This window comes from Urocampus carinirostris, chromosome 3 (genome assembly GCF_059441175.1).
Source record: "Urocampus carinirostris isolate Australia breed hairy pipefish chromosome 3, RoL_Ucar_1.0, whole genome shotgun sequence".
Lineage (NCBI taxonomy): Eukaryota > Metazoa > Chordata > Actinopteri > Syngnathiformes > Syngnathidae > Urocampus > Urocampus carinirostris.
Window position 1 is genome coordinate 42,234,039 of NC_142351.1, and position 24,372 is coordinate 42,258,410.

General features: G+C 41.1%; 2 protein-coding genes across 3 annotated transcripts in view; one reads left to right on the forward strand and one right to left on the reverse strand.

The window, feature by feature from the left end:
• celsr3 (cadherin, EGF LAG seven-pass G-type receptor 3) overlaps window positions 1-5,831 on the forward strand; it is a 143,429-nt gene extending 137,598 nt beyond the window's left edge. For both annotated transcript variants that reach the window (XM_088331916.1, XM_088331918.1), the window contains 2 exons: window positions 638-1,658; window positions 3,998-5,831. In XM_088331916.1, coding sequence (XP_088188042.1) covers window positions 638-1,658; window positions 3,998-4,025 — 1,049 coding nt within the window. In that variant the 3' untranslated portion in view covers window positions 4,026-5,831. The remainder of the gene's footprint in view (window positions 1-637; window positions 1,659-3,997) is intronic.
• Window positions 5,832-9,832: 4,001 nt separating this feature from the next.
• On the reverse strand, window positions 9,833-22,363 carry LOC148369755 (uncharacterized). The gene is made up of 4 exons (XM_088331927.1): window positions 22,085-22,363; window positions 15,204-15,256; window positions 14,965-15,133; window positions 9,833-11,836 (listed from the first exon to the last, which is right to left on the reverse strand). Exons 1-4 carry the CDS (start codon window positions 22,287-22,289, stop codon window positions 11,514-11,516), a joined length of 750 nt encoding a protein of 249 aa, XP_088188053.1. The 5' UTR covers window positions 22,290-22,363; the 3' UTR covers window positions 9,833-11,513.
• Window positions 22,364-24,372: the final 2,009 nt, after the last annotated feature.

Genomic DNA, 24,372 nt, shown 5'->3' on the forward strand with positions numbered 1-24,372 from the left:
CGAGCCATCAAAAAAATACTGTACTTATTAAAAAACGTCCACGCATTCATCTTTGATTTGAATATCATTACTAAAAATAGACTGTATGTGTCTTGTGGGTCGAAATATGTGGTTGCAGTTAATGTTTCGTGAATGTGGCGAGCAATGTTTTTGGCTGAATTATTGTTATAATTGCGCAAATGCGGTAACATACTGTAAAACCTTGTGGATATCGCGCAACCAAACTTTGAGTTCCTTTAAGGTAAAAAATAGATAAAAAGTAGGTTATACATGAATAATTCCGGTATATAGTGACGTTTTAATAAATGGTCATACAATATGGTTAAACTGGAACAAAAGAGTCACATGGTTCTGTTCATAAAATAAGTTAAGAATCAGATACAAGTGTTTACGGAACAAAGTTACCAATATGTTTTCACTTCAGGCTTCTAAACTTCTTCAAAACAGTTTGTATTTATATTAAAACCAGCAAAAGCTCCTTTCTTGCTCAGAATCCTTATTTTGTAAAAAGAAATTCAAAACATTAATCCAATAGATCCATTTACCTCCTCAAAAATTGTAGGACATTTCTAATTTATCAAGCACACCAATTTCAGAACTTGGACATTGACACCGAGCATATTAATTTTTTGTATAGGAATCCTCAAGAATCGCCTCGGCTGTCCACCCACCCTCCAGGGTCTTTCAGCAGTTGGCCGGGGGGCCAGCGAGCTCAATTGGTACCGCACCTCGACCCTGGGCCATCGAGGAGTTCCTGCAGCCTCCTACGGCCGCATGTATTCGGCCAGCGCGGGTACGGGTTCCCTCTCCCAGCCCGGTTCTCGCTATTCATCCAGGGAGCATCTGGACTCGCTGGCCAGGAGGCAGCTGTCCCGAGATCCTCTTGGGAGACAAACTGTCGGGGGCTCAAGGGACCGGTTGGACTCTCGGGGATCTAGGGATAATCTGGACCTCTTACCCAGGAGGAGAGAACTGGGCCAGGGAGCAGGGCTCGCGGGGTTGGCCCTGGATCACCAGCGAGTGTCGTCATCAAGGGAGAACCTGACCTTCTCCAGGGACAGACTGGACAACCATCATTCTGGCACAATTCACGCCTCGCAAGAGGACCTGAGAACCAACGGGGGTGGGACTACAGAGGGAACCCTGAGCGGGTCCAGATCTCAGTTGAACATGCAAAGTCGGCGACAGGCTTCTTCTAGGGAACACCTGGCATGTACAACAATGAGCAGTAAATCGAGGGAGCAGTTGGAAGCCAATGGTGTGGGAGGGCAGTCTCAACCCTGCAGGGAGTGGCTACGCTCCCTACCACCTCGCCAACCTTCGCACCCTGACAAACCACCACCGTCCTCCCCACCTCCACCCATCTCAGAGGAGCCCCAGCAAGACCACTTACCTCACTTACGAGGACGCCCAGACTCCGCATGTAGGTACCCCGGTCAGACGACCACGCCCGACTCGAGTACGAACCCTCTGGGGAGACACCATTCTAGTGAACACCTGGATATTCTCTCGTCTATCCTTGCATCTTTCAACCCTTCTGTCCTCACCCCTCCAAACACTGCCTCCCCCTCTGGGCCCAACGGCTCTGCCCGTTGCCCTTCACCATCCTTGCCACAGTCTACCACCACCCACAGCATATCTGAAGCTCCTGACTCAGAGTAAGTTGTCATTTTTTGGAATCCTTACACAAATCCTGAAAAAAGTTAACTTTATTATAAGTGGAGGGATTTTTTTGAATTGGGTATATGGGTAAAATTAATCGAAAGTCCTGCACAAAGCACTTCAAACTGTGGGGATGGACTGTGTTTTCAGTAGTTTTCAAGTCTGACGCAAACGTAGAGTGGATGTGGGTGTATGGACTGTTGAAGTCGGGGAAAGTCTGAAACAATAATTAGTTATTGTTCTTGATTTAAACAGTAAATCTGTTACCGCCCAGATTACTGACACCAAAAAGTAGCGCGTTACTCTGAAAGTAACTATCTAGTTAGAAATGACCCCACTAAAAATGTTTCAAATTAGCCACATAATAAAATAAATGGAAAAAGCGTACACCTAACCTGTAGTGAAGCTTGTGCAACCTTGACAGTTTGCAAACAAACACTTTGCTGAGACATCCCATATTCATCTCGTCTCTGGGCTTCAAACCACTCAAAGGTCTTTTCCTCCATTTTCTTGGTACTGTCCAAGACGTTTACTTTTTTTTCAAAGACGTGGTGTATTGCAAAAATAATATTACAAATAAAAAGACCACAGTTTAGCACTTTTACTGTATATTCTGTGCTCGTGTTTGCCCCGTTGATATCATTGTTCCTGTATAAACCACACCCCATGCGCTGCCTATTATTCACTACTGTTGACACCCAACTAAATATCCGCATGCAAACTGACCACTGATTTCTGTTTTTTCGACTCTTAGATGTGAGTATATGGTAAGGAGAATATCATGACATCAATGGAGAGAAATTCATTGCTCTCGTACTCTGTGCTTGAGAATGGCATACTCAGTTGTACTGTGTATGAAAATATCAACATGCCCAACCTTCACAAAAGTTGTTAAGAGTTTTTCGATCGTATGTAACATCGAGACTGAGGCAAGATCAGTTAGTGATTAGAAAATCTTGTAAATCATGCTCTGCTTTTATTAAGGGAGTAAGGCATTATGTTGTAATGACAGTTAAGTTGGGAGTATTTTTTAATTGCTATACTTTTTACTTTTACTTTAGTAGATTTGTGAAGAAATTATCATACGTTTACTTCGCTACATTAAGCTATATTGAAGCAGTTACATATATCACTGTACATCCCCTCCAGCGCACAACTAATGGATTAGTGATTATCCAAAACCTGAAGCTTAAGAAAATCAGATTCTCTTAAAAAATCCCGGCAGGGTTTTCTACTCCTTTGAGCTGCACCCACCTGCTCTTTGTTTATCTTATTTTATTTTTGATAAACATGTAGTGTATATATATATATATATATATATATATATATATATATATACACAGGCAGCGTGGTGGATAGCACGTGTGCGGCACAGTTCTGAGGTCATGGGTTCGACCCTGCGACCCTACTGCGGATAAGCGGTGCAGATAATTGATGGATATATATATATATATATATATATATATATATATATATCAGCGATTGGCTGGCAACCAGTTCATGGTGTCCCCTGCCCACTGCCCGGAGATGGCTGGGATGGGCACCAGCACCCCCCCCCCCCCCCCCCCCGCGACCCCAATAAGGATAAGCGGTACAGCTAATGAGATGAGATATATGTATATATATGAATAAAATGGCGTTATTTAATTTACGAATATCAACTTAAGAAAGTTCCAAAGTCAACAACTGTAAACTCTGTGTAGTTTCACTTTCATGTCACTATACATTATTTGGACGTGAAGTGTGATACCTCCGTCATTCATAAATATTTTTTGACTTCTAACCACTCCAAAAGTTCAGTGGCAACGAACCGAGCTACGCATATGTGTGCGATATCAGCAATCACCATCAAGCACCATGGAGCTGCAGTCAAACTGCATTCAGTCGTTTGCAGGTAAAATGATCGTTCGGGGTTTGTCGCCGCCTGGCGGTGTAGCGGTGTAAGAATTTAACAAAAATGTTAACTTTGCATACACTTGACTACTGAACTGAAGGGAAAAATACGGAAATCCTGGGAAATGCTTTATAGTATACCAGGATTATGATATATCAAAAATAATATCATGGACCCAAATAATGTACGTAGCATATTTTATGTATAGTATGTGGTTGGCTCCCACAAGCAATCACAGCGCACTGCTGTTTTTAACATGTTTTCACAACACGAGGGAAATATTTTTCAATGCACTCTCAGATTGAAAATAGAAAAAAACGAGGGTTAAACATGAATGTGTTTGTTTATCATAAGGATATATTACATGCATGTTTTTTTTCACAATGTAAAGAAAGTACGGATATTATTTGAGTTCATCTTTTATCTTTTTTCCTGTCTCAGAACCAACAGAAGCGAAGGCCAGTCTTGATGAAAGCCTCCGCTTTTTTCGATCCCATCCAAGGACGAAAAGAACCAACGAAGGCCTAAAAATACAACTGCGGACACAGATGACATCGAGATCCAGGACGCTGACTCTGAAGATCGAGCCTGACAAAAAACATGTTTACGAAATATCACAATTTCTCAAATGTATTATACGTAATCCATCCAAAGGAGGAATATACTGTACATAGTAAAACACTTTTATACATTTTGTATCTTTTTCATTGGAAACCAAGAAGTCTCTTGGGACGTTTTTTTTTTTGTAAGGTCCGTCTGTGTGAGTTTGGTACGAGAGAGATGTTATTATTCCACAAGGAAAGCGTTCCCCATCAAATGTCCGTGGTAAATGCAAATGGCGGAACGTCTTCTGAGGTTGTAAGACAAAGTTGGAGGGATATGGTCAAAATGTTAACGGCCGTCGTTCTCCCGAGCGAAGAGATTCAAACGCAATGAGATGATTGTAACGAAGACAACTATGTTGAAGGCGCCGCGAGGTTTCAGGGTTTAAACATTAAAGGTAATCCCAAATTCTTAAACGTGCATAATGTGAGTAATAGTACATCATTTTAGCATAAAATCTCTATAGGTTTCATCGGCATATTCCAGTTATTTTTCGAGGTAAAGCATTTTGAAGACATTATGTCTCGTTTTAGTCATCCTAAGCTGTGATGTCATCACAAGAACAACAGCACCCTAACAAGCCAGTCGCCATATTGTTTGAAGTGTCGAATAGGAAGTTTTTGTTAATTTTGCCAAGGCGTTGTGTTGCAGATGGATGCATAGTACAAGAAAGGGCAAGCATCCAAAAAGGGGCGAAAAACACACTGAGAGCCGCCAATGAGGGCTAAATCAGGACCAATTAACGAAAGGCGATCGCAGCCTCTGCGGAAAAATGCGAGCCTGGTTGACCACAAACATGCGGTGAGCAGCCAGCCAAACTGGGAACCAACAACAGAAAGCTGCTACAGCGAACAAACGCAAAGCCGACTGGGAATGAACCAAGGGCTATCTGGCGAATAGCACATTGTGTGCAGCCCACTAGTACAAACTGGAGGAAAACAAAACAGGAAAGCCCTTGGTAACCCCAACGCTAACGTAGAGCTAGCCAGACAAAATGACAAACAGTGACAAACGCGGTGAAAAAAACAAACGGAAATGAGCAACATGCAATCACTGTTCGCTAAAATCGCCGTCTGTTTCGGAGCTGGCCTCACATGTTGTGTTAACGGGATTCGCCATTTTGAAAGTGTTGTGTTCTTTCAATGACTTCACAGCCTTACCTCAAACAAGCCAAATAGGTCAACTTTGAGACTAAATGTCTTGAATATTTTGCAGCATATTAATGGGGAGGGACACTACACATTCTGTCGTTTGGGAATACCTTTAAAGCTTCGTCACAAGTTATGTTCTGTGATGTAAATTGCGCTGTTAAATGAATGTGATCATCTGTTTACCTTTGGTGCCTGGACCGTGTCCGTGTATGCACGGTTTTAAATCCTTAGCCTGTGAAAAGTGAGACCACTTGCCTCTCTGTAATGTTGAGCCACAGCAAAAGGGATGTCAGGTTAAAACACTTGTGGACAAATATGTGTTATTTTCATCTGCACTCGTTTGGACACGGTCTTTTGCTTCATTATGTGTTTGTAAAATATAAAGTATGCAACCCTTTTTTTTCATTTTTATCCACGCTTATAATTTACCTATCCAGATTCATATTGTGGATTACTTCGATGGAAATGAGGACATACCATTGTAATGGTTTGGGAATTAAATACTTTCGTTATTTAAGTCATCTCGTGTAGGCTTCTTGATTGCTTTCAAAAATCAGGTAAGTAGTTACCTTAGTTTCTATGCCACAAACTAGTGTTGCCCAAATTGCACCCTGGGGGCCACTAGCGGCTCTCCAACCACGTTTTAGCTGCCCGCAAATTGTGTAATGGTGGCCTGTGCAACCCTTTAGGACTTTGGGATTAGGAGCTTAACAAGTAAACAGGACTTGATAAAAATGTTGGGAAATATCCAAAGATGCAAATCACTACGTAGAATCTTAAAAGATTTTTTTAATATACAAAAGACATTTTTATCATATTCTAAACTAACTCGAAAATGCTATTTGGGGTTGTATTTTTTTTTTTTTTTTAAGTGAGTAAGAAATTCAAATATCAGCATTCTTTTTGCATCCTTAAACTTTTCCATGTGGCCATGGGAGGAAAATTCTTCGACATCTTTTTCTGACTTAAATGGACATTATGGACTCATCCGACAGGATGCCGAGGCGTTCCCAGGCCAGCATAGAGACAGTATCTCCAGCGTGTCCTGGGTCGCCCCCGGGGCCTCCTGCCGGTGGAACATGCCCAGAACACCTCCCAAGGGAGGCGTCCAGGAAGCATCCTTATCAGATGCCCGAGCCACCTCAACAGGCTCCTCTCAATGCGGAGGGGCAGTGGTTCCCTCCCGGATGAATGAGCTTCTCACCTTACCACCAAGGGAGAGCCAAGACACCCTGCGGAGGAAACTCATTTCAGCCACTTGTATCCGGGATCGTGTTCTTTCGGTCATAACCCACAGTTCATGACCATAGGTGAGGGTAGGAACGTAGATCGACCGGTAGATCGAGAGCTTTGCCTTTCGGCTCAGCTCCCTCTTCACCACGACGTACCGATACAGGGTCCGAATGACGGCAGACGCTGCACCGACCCGTCTGTCGATCTCCCGTTCCATCCTACCCTCACCCGTGAACAAGACCACAAGATACTTGAACTCCTCCACTTGGGGCAAGATCCCATCCCCAAACCGGAGGGAGCATGACACACTTTTCTGGCTGAGTACCAAGGTGATGTTCCTCATCCCTGCCGCTTCAGACTCCGCTGCGAATCGCTCCGGTGAGAGCTGAAGATCACGGCCTGAGGAAGCCAACAGCACCACGTCATCTGCAAAAAGCAGTGACGCAATGCTGAGGCCCCCAAACCGGACTCCCTCCCCACCAAGGCTATGCCTAGAAATTCTGTCCATAAAAGTTATAGACAGAATCGGTGACAAAGGGCAGCCGTGGCGGAGTACAACCCTCACCGGGAACGAATCCGACTTAATGTTGGCAATGCGGACCAGACTCTGACACCGGGCATAAGGGACCGCACAGCCCGGGTAAGACTTGCGGAACCCCATACTCCCGAAGCACCCCCCGCAGGGCCTCCCGAGGAACACGGCCGAATACCTTCTCCAAGTCCACAAAACACATGTAGACTGGATAGGCAAACTCCAGTACCCCTGAATAGACATTACCAGGGAGGCTGAGAAGTGTAATTCGATTCCCCTGTAGTTGGAACACACTCTCCGGTCCCCCTTAACTTAATTCATCAAACAATAATAGTCAAGTCAAGTCATTTTTATTTGTATAGCCCTTAATCACAAAGAGTCTCAAAGGGCTTCGCAGGTTATTACACAGACTATTTTTTTCAGACTATTATTACACCATCCCCTGATCTGGAACCAACATGCGGGCAAGGAAAAACTCAAAAACCTCAACATGAGGAAAATGAAGAAACCTTGAGAAGGAACCGCACATGTGGCATCCCCCTTTCAGGATGACCAGACAGCAAAGGATGTTGCAATCACAAATAATACAGAAATATTGTTCAAGAAAAGTATAGGTCATTCATATGCTATAGAGTAGAAGTGTGTTTTAAGCTTGGATACAAACATTTCCACTAAGGTTGCAGATCGAATCTCAGGGGGAAGAGCATTCCACAGCACCGGTGCCTGGATGGAGAACGCTCTCGAACCAGCGGAACACTTCTTGGCTCTTGGGATCAACAGAAGACCGGCGCTCTCAGAATGAAGGCTTCAGACCGGAACATAGGGGGAAATCAGATCTGAAAGATATGAGGGAGCAAGTCCATATATGATTTTGTATAATACTAAGAGAACCTTGAAATCACATCTTAAGCTAACAGGGAGCCAATGCAGGTTAGCCAAAATCGCGTGATGTGATAGGACTTTTTTGTCCTAGTTAAAAGCCTAGGAAAAATAAGCAAAAAACATGAATTATCAAATAAAGTAATCCCTTGCTGTATCGCTGTTTACTTATTGCGATTTCGCTACTCTTCAGATTTTCAGTGTGCATTGTGTTCTGCATTCTGATTGACTTAACAGGAAGATGCTTTCTATCGCCAACAAAACTGGACTTCTTAACACGGTAAAGTTGCTCCGGAGCCACATGCAGGTCTTTGGCGCTTCCTGCACATTTTCAAATGTTTGATAATGGGAAAATATATAGAACTGGAGCGGAATGGCAGATGGGTGGTTAGTGGGCAGCCTAACGGTGCAGAGGTTCAGGGTTCAAGTCCAGCTACCGCAACCTTTGCTTGTTGACTCCATACATGCGTTTGTTTCCTCCAACATTCCAAAAACATGCATCTCAGGTTAATTGGCCAGTCCATATTGTACCTAGGTGTGAACGAGCGAGTCTCTGTGTGCCCTGCGACTGGCTGGCAACCAGTTCAGGGTGTCCCCTGCCCACTGCCCAATGATGGCTGGGATGGGCTCCAGCACCCCCGCGACACAATTGAGGATAAGCAGTGCAGATAATGGATGGATGGAACAGAACTAGAAGGTAAACGCAGGTTTCCTAATGTCCACACGATGACAGCAAAGTATCATGTAAAGTGGATTGTGTTCTTGATTCATAAAGTTGTTTAATAAAAGGCAAGAACAGAAGTTATCTTTGGCTGGATTTTTTTTTTATAAAGTCGTTTTGTTTGTTAAATAAATACTTGAACGTGTAATTTTATTCTTTAGTAATAAATACATTATTAGATAAATAAGTAAATGAATTATGGTTTCTATTTTGCAGGTTTTGCGGGACATTTTATGCAAAAAAGAGGGTCCACTATAAACATGCATTTTTTCCCAATATTGGTAGGCCAACGCTTTTGTGTTTAGTTTACATCATTTGAGACTCACCTGCAGGCGGCCAACATGATTGTTTGACATCTTGCTCTTTAGTAGGTTGATTGTTCGGATTCCCTAACCACTCGGGTCACAGGGGCACCGTTTCCTGTGGTGTGTCCTGGGCAAGTTCAGCCTGGTCGCACCGATCCCTCTCCAGGCTAACATATGTTTCCACCCGGTCTTGAACCGGGGATCGTTCAAGTGTTAGGCCAATGTGCTAACCACTTACAGATCAAGGTACACCAAACCAATGAAAAACCTTGTGAAAGGGTGAGCGAAAAATGAGAATTAAAATGTTGCGGTTTGGTTACTGAGTCTTCATAGTTTGTAATCTTTGTGCTCTGTAGCACTTGTTTTTAGTTGTACTACACAATAATGTGACATGCAGTGGTCAAATATTACAGTGATCCTTTCGACATAAATATGCAAGTAAAGATCATTCGACACGGCAGATGAGTGGTCAGCATGTCAGTTCAGTGGTCTGGGGTTCAAATCCAAGTCCCTGTGTGGAGTTTGCATGTTCTCTTCATCCGTGGGTTTCGTCCCGGCACTTTGGTTACCTCCCACATTCTAAAAGACATGCATTTCGATTGACAGGTCCAAATCGTCTCCATAGTGCCCTGCAAACAGCTAAGGGCTTGCTCTGCCCACTGCCCGACGACAGCTGGTAGGACATGAAAATGGCTCAGGGCTCAAAAAGGTGAGAACGGTGTGGAGGAAATATCAGATTTATGTTCGTATAACGCGCACCCCTATTTTTTCTTCTCATCAAGTCTGTACAATTTTGTTCGACTTATTCTCAGCTCAAACTAACCAAAGTAAGTGACAAATGTTGAATACATGTTGCCATGATTCAAATCATTTATTGACAACTATGAACACAATAACAACATAAAATTTACAATGTATTCGGTTCATGCCCTTAAAAGTCCAATTCATCATCAGATACACCAAAGAGTTGTTTCCCTCGTGCTTTTTTATGTTATTTTATAACTTTCAGGACGACTTTCTCTTCTCTCCATTTTCTCACATTTGTCTCTGGTACGTGAATAAAAATAGTGTGACAAACAAAATATAATGTGCTTTACACACGAATAAATAAAGTACTCCTGCCAGGGCATACAACACTGATTTTAATCCAAACGCACCACCTAAAACACCCAATTCACTCAAAGAAAACTCTCAATAACCCCCTACCCGATTTAAAACATTTTCGCCTCGAATCTGTACAAGTCACGTGGGTCACCCTTTATGACTTTAAGACACTTAATTTCTCCTAAAGGTGAGAGATTCTCATATCTGTGGGACAGGAAAATCATTACTGCCTTTGTGGGTAGAATGTGATCCCTTCAGTCCATTACTTATAATAGTCTGAAGTTCATTAATGGGGGCTAAATTTCAAAGACAAACCTATAAATGTTATAATGTAGCCTTAAAATGCCTTTTAAATCCTCGACATTGACATAAACTCGTTTTGTAGGTCATACATCTACGTACAAGCTGCAATGTGGGATTGTAAATATATAGCCAGAAGCAAATACGACATGATGCTGCACTGTGCACTCACACATAACATTGACCCCGATGTAAACCGTGAAAAGCAGCTCAGTTAACGCTCAGGCCGTGCTAAGTCAGAAAAAATACCTCTTATGTCATTCTACTAGCTTGTTAAGACAGCATTAGTGCAAGCAGTTGGGTCCCTTTGTGCCTGTAAATTACCAATCCAAATCATATTTTTTAGGAAAATGAACCTACTGAAAGTTATTACTCTATTTTTTATCCTCTAAGAACTCCAATTTGAAAGTGTGTCTCTTAACCCAGGGTACTTTAGATACTGCACACTACGGTGGACAAGATTGGAATCGCATACAGTAATTATAGGTGTGCGTTACTACACAAGGTATTACAATTTATATACCTTAATATTGCAATGATTCATCAAACAATATACGTTGCGGCAGTGAGAGAGCAGACTTTGTCGCTAGACCAGCAGTGATACAGATGACTTAAAAAGGGCATTGGAGTTTCTCTCATTAGTAATCTAGTTCTCTTCGTGGTGCCAGAAACTAATGTTAGAGAATGGAGAAAACATTATTTTTTCCTTAAAGATATTAAAAAAAATTATAATGTCCAATTCATCACCTAAAACACCATCAAGTTGCTACTCTCGTAGTGCATTATCTGCATTCATTCATGTTTCAGGTCAGATTTTCTGCTTTTGCCGATCTCTAACATTCGTTCTCTAACACCCGTTTCTGGCCCTGTAATGAAAACAGTGTTATCATAAGATCAAATGCGTTGTCACCTGTATCACTAGTGGTAAAGTTTTGAGACTCACCCTGCGCAACCCGAGATTGATTCCATGCACCCTAGAGTTCGTAAAAATCAGTAATTTGCCGTCGAAAAGAAAAGAAACATTAAATTCATAAAAAAGGTAATCATTGTACCATGTTCTTATCTCGCAATCATTGTCTTTGTGCAGTTAGGTACAAGACAATGTTTTTTATTTACGGAATTAAGTAATTCATCCCGTAGGATCGGCGCCCCTCTCGTCGTCATCGCTGCTGCTGCAGGAAGACGGCGGCACGGGCTCCCCTAGCCGCTTTAGCTTGGCTTTGTAGTAGTTTTTCTTCATCCTGAAGGCTTTCACCTTCTGGCGAGTGGCTCGCGTCTTCTCCCTCATCAGTTCTTGCTCCCAGTCAAGCACCTTCATTCTGTTTTCCCACTCCAGCAGCCTCATGTCTTGCTGCTGCTCCAAGACTTCTGTTCTCTGCTGCTGTACCGCTGCTTCATGGGGACGGTTTCTGGCTGAAGGGACGAGACGCTGGGCAAGGAACCCGGACGTACCTGGGAGGGGAAAAGGACACTTATTCAGAATTTGACACAAGTCTTAGGAGCACTGAGAGAGTTGCCCATAGAAAATAAATGATTCACTCATTCAGTGCCATAATGTATAAATACATTTTTAGAAGCATTGTTCTTGAGTGGCAACACGGAGTTTTTTTAAATTGTTTGATTTAAAAATATATATATTATAAAGGGTTTGGGTTCATCAGTGTAGAGGAAATCCATTGCCCCAAAAACATTTGCTCTAACCTTTTCCAACCACAGACTCGGCCAAAACAGGGAGGAATTTTAATAGACCCACAATTCGTTCACAAGATGTTTCCTTAAGTGCAAACAAGAGCATGTTACCACGATGCTCACGGACAGACATGTCCTTCATTTACAGGAAGTGATCAGACTCTCCAGCTGTATAATAAAGATCAGAACCCCACAGTGTTCATTTGTAATCAAAAGATTAATAATTTGACTAAGTATGTCACCAGAGATTTATTTCGTTGTGCCCGAATGAAATTCACCTATTATCACTCAATCAACAGGAAACTAACAGGACATGGCTCCAGTGATGAATGACATCACCTGTATTTAAAAAGGCAGGTCGCCTGCTTTCTCTCTTTTTTCCTGGGACGGCGAGGCCAAAGCGGGACCCTGAATAGCCTTTTTTCCCTGGACAATTGGGACAAGGCTGAAGCCAGGGAAGCCAAGGACCGGGAGCAGCGAGTAGTTACCTCCTTCTCCCTCTGGCTAAATATGGAAAAGTCCAAAGTTCCATATAGGAATCTTCTCTCAAGTGATGCTTCCTCCGAGCAAAGGTAACCCAAGAAAAATATTTTTCAAAACAACATTTTTTCACTTGTCATAAATACCGTAAAATTCAGACTATAAGGCCGAGACTTTTGCCCCCAAGCTTTCAAGCCTGCCGCTTATGCAGTGATGCTGCAAAGTTATGGCAGTCAGAGGCGGAAGAGCAGTAAAGAGTGAAATGCATGGAATATATGTTTCGAGGAAAATGTAAGTTCGATGCAACTTCAGCTTTGTGCATAAGTAAAACCAGCATGGACAGACCCTCACCATGGAAAAGGTGTCAATTGAAAGAGGAGGGCTATCTACCATATTGGGAATAATTTTGCGAGTCTCTTTATTTGTAAACTAAGAAAATATAGCAAAACCAACAGATTATGAGAAGCAACGTCCAAAGAAGAAACAAATATTTAAAACGTTTTCTTATTTATCTGTCGGCACTTTCATGAGTAAATATTGTACATGGTTGGATTCCATGTAACAAAGCCCTTTTCGGGGACATTCAAAAAACTTGGACGGCCATGCGATGGACTGGTGAGTTACCTCGGCTTTATAGTTTTCGGGTATCTTGTTCCAGACTGATGGTGATATTTCTCTGATGAGTACATTTTGAAACCTTCCATGCCAAGAGTTGGCGTTTTCCAATGATATGTAATGTGACATATTTCAGTGACAGGTGACAACTTAAAAACATGAAGCTTTCTTTTGAGATATTCTATGTTTATATTTTCTGTAGGCCTTCAATGGGGCAAAATGGCAAAAATTGGCTGGCACTAGCTCTTCTCATTTGAAACATCTGGCATTGAATGTGAAAAACATAGATCCACGTAAAGTTTAAACCAAGAAGGACTATCTGCACACGGTGTCCGTGTAGTCGTGTGAGCTTAGTCTAGACTCACAGATTCTATTCAAATGTAAAGGAACTATATCACAGCAAAGATGTATGCTATTTGTATTAGCACTAAAGTTGAGAGTGTTTTTTTTTTTTTTTAAAGAGAATAATCTAATTATTTTATGTTTAGTTTGACAGTTTATATGCGATCTTCTGGTGCTAAAGAGTAGTTTAAATAATCAGTGACCCTCCTCTTTGTTGGTGAACCGAGTGAGTTAAAGAATTTCCCAAATTCTAAAACATGCTATATGTGAGGAAATAGAACATGGTTTTGCATAAAATCCCAAGAGAGAGAGAGAGAGAGAGAGAGAGAGAGAGAGAGAGAGAGAGAGAGAGAGAGAGAGAGAGAGAGAGAGAGAGAGAGAGAGAGAGAGAGAGAGAGAGAGAGAGAGAGCTTTATATCTATAAATATATGGCGAATTGGTGGTTAGTGCACAGCCCCACGGTGCAGAGCTTCAGGGTTCAAGTCAAGCGACAGCAACCTCCCCATGTGGAGTTTGCATGTTCTCCCCGTGTCCGTGTGGGTTTCCTCCAGGCACTCTGGTTTCCTCCCACATTCCCAAAAACATGCATTCCAGGTTTATTGGCCGGTTACTATTGTCCGTAAGTGTGAATGAGCGAGTGAGTTGTCTGTCTATGTGTACCCTGCGACCGGCTGGCAACCAGTTTAGGGTGTCTCCTTCCCACTGGCCGAGGATGGCTGGGATGGGCTCCAGCACTCCCGCGACCACTGAGGCTAAGCCGTGCAGATGATGGATAGATATTTATATACATTATATAATATATATTTTTTTTTTTTTAAATATATATAATTATTTTCCGAAAAAATGCATTCTGAAGACAGCATGTCCTAACTTTGGCTTCCTGAGCTGTGATATTATGTTAGGAACAGCGGCACCCTAGCAATCGGGAACCAACAACGATAAATGACAACAGCAACAAAAGCAAACCTGGCTGAGAATGAACCAATGAACACAGCAGGCTGGCCAGCTAACCAGTCAAAAGACACACTCTGCAGCTTTTGCAGGTTGAAGCACGCAACTCGGACAAAACAGCGAAAGGGTAAGCAAACTCCCAATGTATTCAAGCAAAAAATAGCTCTATACAATTGCTGTTCACTGATCACCGTCAGTTTCAGAGCTAACTCGTATGTATTGTTAATAGGATTCGCTATTTCCAAGGTGATGTATTCCTTCGATGATGTCAAAGCTCTACAGCAAACGAGCTAGATGGGTCAAATTTGAGACCAAATTACTTGAGTCCCCTGGTGCATTAAGTATTTTGCAACATATTTAGAAAATTGTGGGGAGGAACACTACTTTTTCTGTGCCCAAATAAAAAACAAGTTTTTTTGTGAATAACTTTAGATCCACATTTTCAAAATCTGCTCGCAATGGAATTAAAATCGTATTTGGGCGGAAGAGACTCGTTTTCTAACCTGCAGCTGTGGAGTGGGCAGCAGGGTAAACTGGATCCTGCATCCCTGTTATGTGAAGACTGGGGTTTGATGCGGGGCTATGTAGCAGATCTGACCAGTCTTTCCCTGGTAGCCTGTCCATTTCTTGATTCTGTAGGCAGATGGCTACGTGCTCCATGCTGTCTTCAGCCTGTGCATCAGATCACTTTTGTGTTAAATAGGACTCCGTATAGCATTGTTGTTGGAGCACTTTCAATTACCTTAATCAAGGTGCCATTCATCTGCCCTGTAACATTCATCCTCGTCAAGTTACCTGTTTGACAGAACAAGAAAGGGGGTAAATGTGTTTGTTTAAACCAGTTAACCATAACTCTGACGCCACCTTGTGGTATTTTGAGAAAATAGGGTTTAATTGGTCCCAGCCAGGGTCTCTAAACTAGCATTCTTCAAAAATATAATGTTATTATTTAATATATGTAAACGTAAAGTTAATCTAAATAACTTTAGGATTTCTGGTGATATAAAAGCTAGCAAACGCCATGGTGTGCTTGCTGGCATACTTTTTTATTTGTCCTCTCACTCGCTTTTGGACAATTGGTTGATTGCGTGATTTTGTCTCCACTGCTGTGCTGATTTTGTCCACTGGTCAGGGGTAGGAAGAGTTTCTTATTATATGAATGATCGCAAATGCCATGGTGTGTATTAGTGCTACTTATCTTACAAGAGTTTTTTTTTAATTATACCTTACCAACAATGAGGAAACATTATTCACCAAATTATTAATTGATTTTAAAACTATTTATTATAACGTTTATTGCTCTAATCCATGGTGAACTTTTACCAAATTTAGATTTTCAAGTTGTTCATACTAGGCAACTTTAAAGTCAAGCTAGGGCTGTCACGATTATGAATTATTGGAGACGATTAATTGTCACACAAATGATCACCATTGACAAATATATTGTCTAATTATATATATATATATATATATATATATATATATATATATGATCTGCTGCATTACATGCTATGCTACTATGATATTTTCAGCTAAATATTACATATGTACACATGGATGAAGAGAAATGTAGTGGTCAAGAAATAATCAAAAAAACCTTATCAACTTAACTTTCTGCTCCTTTAATTAAAAAAATGAAAAAATGCAGGATTCAAGCCTTTTAAGGTAAAACCTTTTGAACAACAATACACAGGTGAGGTAACAGATATTGAATTGATTGATACTTGAATTGAGCAAAAAAATGAGGTGCAAAATGAGGAAAAAAATGCTTTAATTTCAACACACATTTAAAGTGATTATGGCAGAGCAGCCAATACCTGTCTCTGCTCTTCTTCAAGGTGATATTTTAACACATTTAAATTAATGCAGCTAACAGCAGCAGACACATGTCTCTTTTCTTAAAAGTTCTGAAGACTTTGAAAACATACACTGGTAAACAGCTTGGGTCCGGAGTAGGGCTGCACGATTTTGGGAAAAAAAAAACAATTACGATTTTTCAGACAAGTATTGAGATTTTGATGCGATTTTCGATTATTTTTTTTAAAGTGCATTTTGTTTACTAGTTTTTTTGTCAGTACTAAATCATATAGACATGCTTAACTTTAAGAAAACAGCGTTCTCTTCTGGGGAGCTTTGTTAGGGTTGCTGTCTGTTGATAATTTTTTACCTATTGATTTATCAATCAGGCAGCACGGCGTCGCAGTGGTTAGCGCGTGTGCGGCACAGTTCTGAGGTCATAAGATTGAACCTCCAGTTTTCTCCCACATTCCAAAGACATGCATGTCAGGTTAATTGGCCGGTCCAAATTGTCCCTTGGTGTGAATGAGCGAGTGAATGGTTGTCTGTCCCTTGTGCCCTGCGACTGGTTGGCAACCAGTTCAGGGTGCCCCCTGCCTGAAGATAGCTGGGATGGGCTCCAGCGCCCCCGTGACCCTACTAAGGATAAGCGGTGCAGATAATGGATGGATGGATTTATCAATCGATGAAAGTACAGTACCTACCTACCTGTGAATTGCAATAGATAGCACTTCAAGGTCATTAAAATAAATACATATCACAAAATATAATTCGAATTATTTATTTGGACATTTCTTCATAACCAATGTCAACCTCTAACATAAATAACATTTGAAAAAAGGAAAGAACATGTTTTAAAAGGCCAAGAACATTTGCACACTATAAAAGATCAACTTTGCGCACTTAAAATAACCCACACCAACCAAAGTATACCTGTATCATTAATAACATTGGAAAAAATGAATTTATGTATTTGGAAGAAAAACCTAATTGCGATTTTTCCAGACCTAAATTGCAATTTGAATCCGATTTTCTATTGAGAAAAAGAGTACATTTTCTGTGCTAGTTTTTTTTTTCTCAGGGAGAACATAATCATAATGACATGCAAACATAATTTAATCTATCGTGCTTAGAGACAGAGAGTTACAAAATATCAACTGTAGATGCACAAATAAAAACTGAGTTGCAGTTGAATCAATGGTCTTTATTAAGGTCTAAAAACCCCATTGAAAATTAATACAAACTATGGAGACACAAAGTGACCGAAATGCATTTTATCTCCCGATTTCTTGCACAACTTTTTTGAGCTGTTTGGGTAGTTGTAGCAGCAAGGTGGCTGTCAATTAGGTCATTGTATGTAAAAAAAATGCCAATTTCTTGACCAAGAAGTCTTTTTTTTTTTTAAATACACGTCTATATCATAGGCTGTCTGATTTGGATTCTTTTTCAAATCGATATTGTTCTTATTAACGTTTTTTTTTCTACGTAGTTCAGTGGTGAGCACATACGCCTAACAAGCGAAAGGTCCCCGGTTCAATACCGGGTGGGAAACAAAGGTTGGCCTGGAAAGGGATGGGTGCCACCAGGCTGTACTTGCTCAAGACACACCACAGGAACTGGTGCCCCTACGACCCGTGTGGTTAAGGGAGCCAACCAAACAAACAATTAATACCACTGGGCCCTCAAACCATAATCCCACAGGTTGTAATTGGCTCCTGGGATGATAGTTTAATACTTCTGCCCTAGATTGTTCACCCGCCATGGTCTCATAAAATTATATGGGGAACAACGTGTAAATGCTGTCAGCCCGATCCAGCCCGAGAGTTACTAGATAAATTCTATCAAAGGTTCTGACTTTTTAAATAAATACAAACTAAATGCTCTCTCCGGTCAATAGAGGCCAGTGTAGAGTTTGTATAGCGCTGTGAGTTAGTTTGTGAATACAGACGCTGCCCAATTTACGAACGAAATTCCGGACGATCGTTTGTAAGTTGAATTTGTTCGTAAGTTGCTTCAGTGCTATGTTTTGTATGGAATGCATGTTTAAGCTTTATATAAGTATGTCTAACACTTGTATAAGTAACCTGTATTGTTTTATACTAAAAAAAAAAAACATATAAAATAATACGCTCGCTAAAGATAAAGAGAAGTTTAACTTACTTTTGGAAGATGAGCTTTAACAGTTAGGCTACTTCCTCCTCCGTGGTAAAAAGTGGCCGGAAAAAAGAAACGTTCCAGCCATTTTCTCAACCGCATCAAGCTTTCTTATTTCACTTTCATTTAAAAAAAAAAACGGCTCGCCTCTTCTTTACACCAACCATATTGAATGGATGCACGGGATATTAAACAATAAAAATGTCAAAGTACATAGCGCGTTGGAGATTGTATAGACATGGTATAGACCACAGTTGTCAAACCGGCGGCCCGCGGGCCAGGTCAGGCCCGCTAAGGGATTGAATCCGGCCCGCGAGACAACACTCAAAGAAGCGCAAGAGAAAAATGAGCTGCAGGTTGAAATATGGCAACTTGATGTTGCCAAAGATGCCCTCGAACAAAGATACTGTACTTGTATTTATTTTTCTCTCTCTCTCTCTCTCTCTCTCTTTCTTTTCCACCCCTTTTCTCCCACTCTCTGTCTCTTTCACTCTTTGTGTCTCTCTTTTTCTCTTCCTTTGTTGCTCTTTGTCCTTTCTCTCTCTATGTCTTTTTAACTTCTTTTGCTCTGACTTCCTTTTTTCCTTTTCTCTCTTCCTACCCTTTGCACTTTCTTTTCTCTTTTCTCTCCTTCTGTCTTTCTATTTCTCTTTGGATTTCTTTACTCCTCTCCCTTTCTTTTCCCCCTCTCTCACGACTTTTTATCTTTTTTTTCTCACGCTCTCTCCCTCTCTCTCTTTTTCTTTCTTTGTCCCGTCCTCTCTCCTTATCCCTCCCCCTTACTCTTATTTATTTATCTCTTTTTCTTTCTCTTTAATCCACTCGTCCGGCCCCCGAGAGAATGTTTCGTGTGGCCCCCGAGTTAAAATGAGTTTGACACCTCTGGTATAGACAGTATAAAATATTTACACACGAAATAGGAAGGGGATTTTTTTTTATTCCTGGATGCTGGGTGACCTCTCACAGCGCCACTGCACGCCTGAGGCGTGTTCAGGAGAGTGATCAGACATGTAGTCTCTTGATAATCGCTTGCCGCGCACTGCTGAACGTTTTGTAATCGCTCACTGTGATTGCCTTACTGATCCAAAATGGCCGACGACAGTAAAATGGATTTCGTTCTACAGCTTGCTTTGAGCGAGTTGGCTGATATGAGCGACAGTTCGCATATTGACACAGTTAAGGTTATCCTAAACGCAGTGGAAGGGTCATACCTGTCTTGCATTGTTCACAAACATTACCAGGCAATGTAAGACGATATATTACATCGCCAACAGCACTCGTCAGGGTGAGATCCTCCATCTTCTGCACTGTCGACGCCATGTTGGAAATCAAAGTAAGCGGTCTTTCTCCCGTGATTACTCGGGCACGCGAGCGCTCAATAATCACTGGCCGTTCAGAAGCTAGCGATAGCTCGCGATAGCAATCACTCACTCTCCTGAACACGCCTCTGTAGTACTACAGTAATGTCCTGCACTCGAAAAAAGGTGCACACAATACAAAATCTTGGAGTACAGCAATGTCCGGATATTTTTCGACATCCCGAAAAAAATGTTCGGATCTAACGTTTTGCGTAAGTAGAATGGTCATAAGTAAGGGAGCGTCTGTATATGTATACATGACAACATTTTGACATTTTAAAAGCTGCAGATTTTATTGTATTTTGAAACACAAAACACAAACCATCTCCAGAATAATTAAAACAACAACAAGTGTTTGTTTAAAACCAAGTGATACGCTTTCACCAAAACTGATGTCTAATGCGATCGTAAGACGCACATTGACCTAGTCCCGCATCAAAAATACTTATGTAGAGTCAATATTTTGGTTCAAATTTGGAAAATCGGTAGATTTTTATCAGAAGGCAGGAGAAATTTAAAGGAAAATAAGTGATAGTGTTGGTAGGTAAATGGACTGTATTTCTATAGCCCAGGGGTTGGGAACCTTTTTGACCAAGAGTCACAAAAGTAAAAATATTTTTAAAAAATTTTTGAGAGAGTCACACCAAATATTTTAAGACAGAATTCAACAAAACCGCCAAAGCCGATTCCCAGACACATTTTATTTCACTGGTGTGGCATTTGACTACTTAAAATTTGTCTCCCACCCGCAGTTTTTTAAGGCTTATTTTGACCATCATTTCTGTTTTCAATAATGGTTTCAAAACAATGTGCAAACAAAGTTCTTCTGTAAAAATGTCACAAAATACTGCAAACAATAAGGATATTGTTGTATTCACCCTCGGTGCTGACTGCACTGAGAGAGAGAAAGAGAAAGAGAAAGAGAAAGAGAAAGAGAAAGAAAGAGAAAGAAAGAGAGAGGGGAATGTCTTGCGCTGTGTGCAGAGAACTGCCCACCTCAACCACTCACCCAATCAAATTGTGTTTTTGAGTTGTTTTTTTTAATATGCATTTATAGTTTGATCATTGGGTTTTCATCATAGAGTATCCCAGCAGTGAACATACAAAGTTCTATGAGCTTCTTTTTAAAGGTTTTCTTAGTGACCTACTGCCAAAACGTGGTATGTTGTTGTGTGACTATAAAGTGCAGTTGAGAATGTGCCCTATATATATAGAGGACTGCATCAATTTTGTAGTTAGTGTTGTTCTGTCTTCGCATGTACCAAAATCGATATTAAATCACTCAACTTAGGAACGCCACAGAGAAATATGAATAGTTGCATTTTATCTCCGAACCATATCTAATCATGAAAAGAGCCTTATATGGCTCGCGAGGCATAGGTTCCAGACCCCTGCTGTAGCGCTTTAACCAGTTACTGAAAGACTCCCAAGGTGCTTTACAATGCACTCCACACTTACCCATTCACAAACACACACACCGATAACAGAGGCAGCCATGTACACCTACCTTCTTATCGGGGGCATTAAGGGTTCAGTGTCTTGCCAAAAGACACTTGATATGTCAAATGTATTGTGTTTTGAAAAGATTCATTTTCATCTGTGATTTTAATATGTAGGGTAGTTTACTAATGTAGGATAAGACATAATGCCGAAAACCAAAGCTACAAATTTGGGGTCAATATTATTTTACTGGGGCGGCACGGCAGCGGAGTGGTCTGGACGCCTGGGGCACAGTTCTGAAGTGATGGGTTCAAAACAAGCAACCAGCCTTCCTGTGCGGGGTTTGCATGTTCTCCCTGTTCTTGTGTGAGTTTCCGAGCGATCCGGTTTCCTCCCATATTCCATAAACACGCATTTCAGGTTTACTGGCCGGTCCAAATTGTCCCTTGGTGTGAATAAGTGAATGTATGTCTCTATGTGCCATGCGACTGTCTGGTAACCAGTTCAGGGTGTCCCCTGCCCGCTGCCCGAAGATAGCTGGGATAGGCTCCAGCACCCCCGCGACCCTACTGAGGATAAACGGTGCAGATAATGGATGGATAATTTCACTGATCAAGCCAGAAACCCTGGATCCAGCCCTAGCGTCATAACTGAGTAGATGCCAAACGCGTCCCAACATTGTACAACTTTTATCTTACTCACCATTCATTGTAAAAGAGATTCATGTGCCAAAGACTCTTGGAACACCCTGCAATAAATACTCCTAGCTTACAACACTTTGTGTGGTTATTTTCTTTAGACAAGCAAATATTATTACTATAACTCCGCCTGGTTTTTGCATCAGATTGATGATTGCGTGAAAAGCGGTTTTTACCTTGCTCGAGGTTGCGCATCGCCGCTTTGTGGCCAGCTCCTCCTGCATGGCTAGTGAGAGCAGCCTCGCCCATATTCTGAAGTTTAATGTATTTACAACAGGCCCGACATCGCGCGAAGTAGATGTCCTGCGTATCTTTAACCAGCCAGTCTTTGTAAGCATCTTTGAAAAGCCAAGCTTCTTGAAATTTGCACTTCCCAGGCATTGTTTTCTTTCTCCCCTTTTTTCTTCTTCTTCGTCTTCTTCTACTTCAAGTTCAACAGGGGTCGGCAGCATCATTTCGGTTCATTACCGCCCTCTATCTTCACGGATTCTCTCCGCTGTTCCACTCCTCAAATTCCATAAATTCTATTAAATGGACAAAGTGTATTATTTCGTGCATCCTAGTGAAAAAATACATAAATATCTTTTAGCCCCTATTTTTTGTTAGCGACCTGTTTCACGGTTATAAAATGCCCATTAAATTAATTACAATGGGAATATATGGTGAAGGATTTTATACATTTGACTATAAAGGATTTTATACGATTGAATACAAGTTACATTTATTGAGTGCAATGAAGATTTTCACCGAGTAGGCTTAAGTTCAATGAGCAGTGAAAGTTCAGGGCACCCTGGTCTGGTAGGAAATATTGTTTACAGGAATGGCAGGAACTGACGTAAGATAATCAGCGCATCCAGAGGCGGAGGGGCCCTGATGACGGAGGACGGCAGGCATTGTTTTGATAAACGCTTTGTTGTTTTGGTTAATTCCAGATATCGCGGCGCTCTTCTCTGAGATGGTGGAACCTAGGGGGCTTCCCTGGCAAGCCCATGGGAGGAGCCGGCACACCAGCTTTCGGAAAGACATGGGCCGAGAGAAGAAAGGCTGAAGACTTAAGAGGAGGCTTGACAGAGACTCCGACGATACTAATTCGGCTATTCTATGGAGTGCATTTAGTTGAATTAATAATTAAATTAAATCTGCCCCCGTGTGAAAATGTATTTTTTATTTTTATTGTCTTTTATCTTTTCCATCAAGAAACGAGCGTGCATTGTTGGGTGAATGTAGATTGTGTTTGGTTAATGTAGTCAGATAACTAATTCGAACAATTTGGTAAACGATACATTTTGATATTAATTCCCGACAATGGTTACAGATGCATATAGTGTTCGTTATGATACTCCAAATAGTTTTGGTATTCAGGACTTAGTTAGACCCCTGGTCAAAAATGTCCCACTTATAATGGTTAGTGGTGCCGATTCCTAACATGAGGGTTCAATAATATGCCAAAAACATATGAACTATCATTTAAAAATGCATTTCTTAAAAACACCTGTTGATTAAGAAATGAGCATTTAGCTGAAGTGATATGATCCTCACCTAGAGGGAGCTGACATGTTTGGCCGCAATCTTGCTGCTGAGGCAACCCTGAAAAAGCACTTATTTTCTTCTTTTTTTTTCTTTTGCACATCATTTTAATTATTTTTTACTCATTTTCAGTGTTATTTTTGTTATTTTCCCCTTTATTCTCATTCATATTACTTTTTTAATCCCCTTTTTGTTTGCCCTTCATTTTTCTCTTTTCTTTGTCTCTTTTTCATTTTTCTTTCTTCTTCCCTCTTTCTTTTTTACTTCTTTTTTTCTTTTAGTTTTTGTTTCAGATTTTACCTACTTTTTCTCCTTGGTTTTCTTTCATTTTTTACTTTTACTTTCTTGTCTTTCGTCGCCAAAGGCTAGGCAAAAATTGTGGTAAAATGACGTGTTTCGGTCACTTTAAGTCTCCATAGTTTGATTTCTTCTTTGTGCTTTTTAGCACTTGTTTTCGGTTGCACAACACCACAGAGACATCAGGTGGTCCAATGTTACACACTGCCCCTTTAAAACAGTCCCATACTCCTCAAACGTTGCAAAATAATCCTTTGTTGGGGCCTGTTATCTAAATCCAACAATCCCTTAAGTGACAATTCCTTTATTCATTTTCACATCCCTTCTTCATCTTCTCCTTCTGCATGTCGTTTTCTAAACCAGCTTTTGGCTTAAGTGCAGATTTTTCGTTGCTCATAAAACAATTTATTTGTTCCCAGACTTAGAACATATATTTACAGAAAATATATACACACGTATTGCATTTTGTTAAAAAAACACCGCATCGTGTGTTTCGTTTTAAGAATACTCAAAAGCATCATAACATGGCGCAAACCTCACACGTGAGTCGTTGTGGCCAATAGAAATGTAGCTACTGTTTTCCAGCCAATCAGTAACCTTCAAGAAGTCTGATTGGACGACACGCGGCTAGAACGGAAGA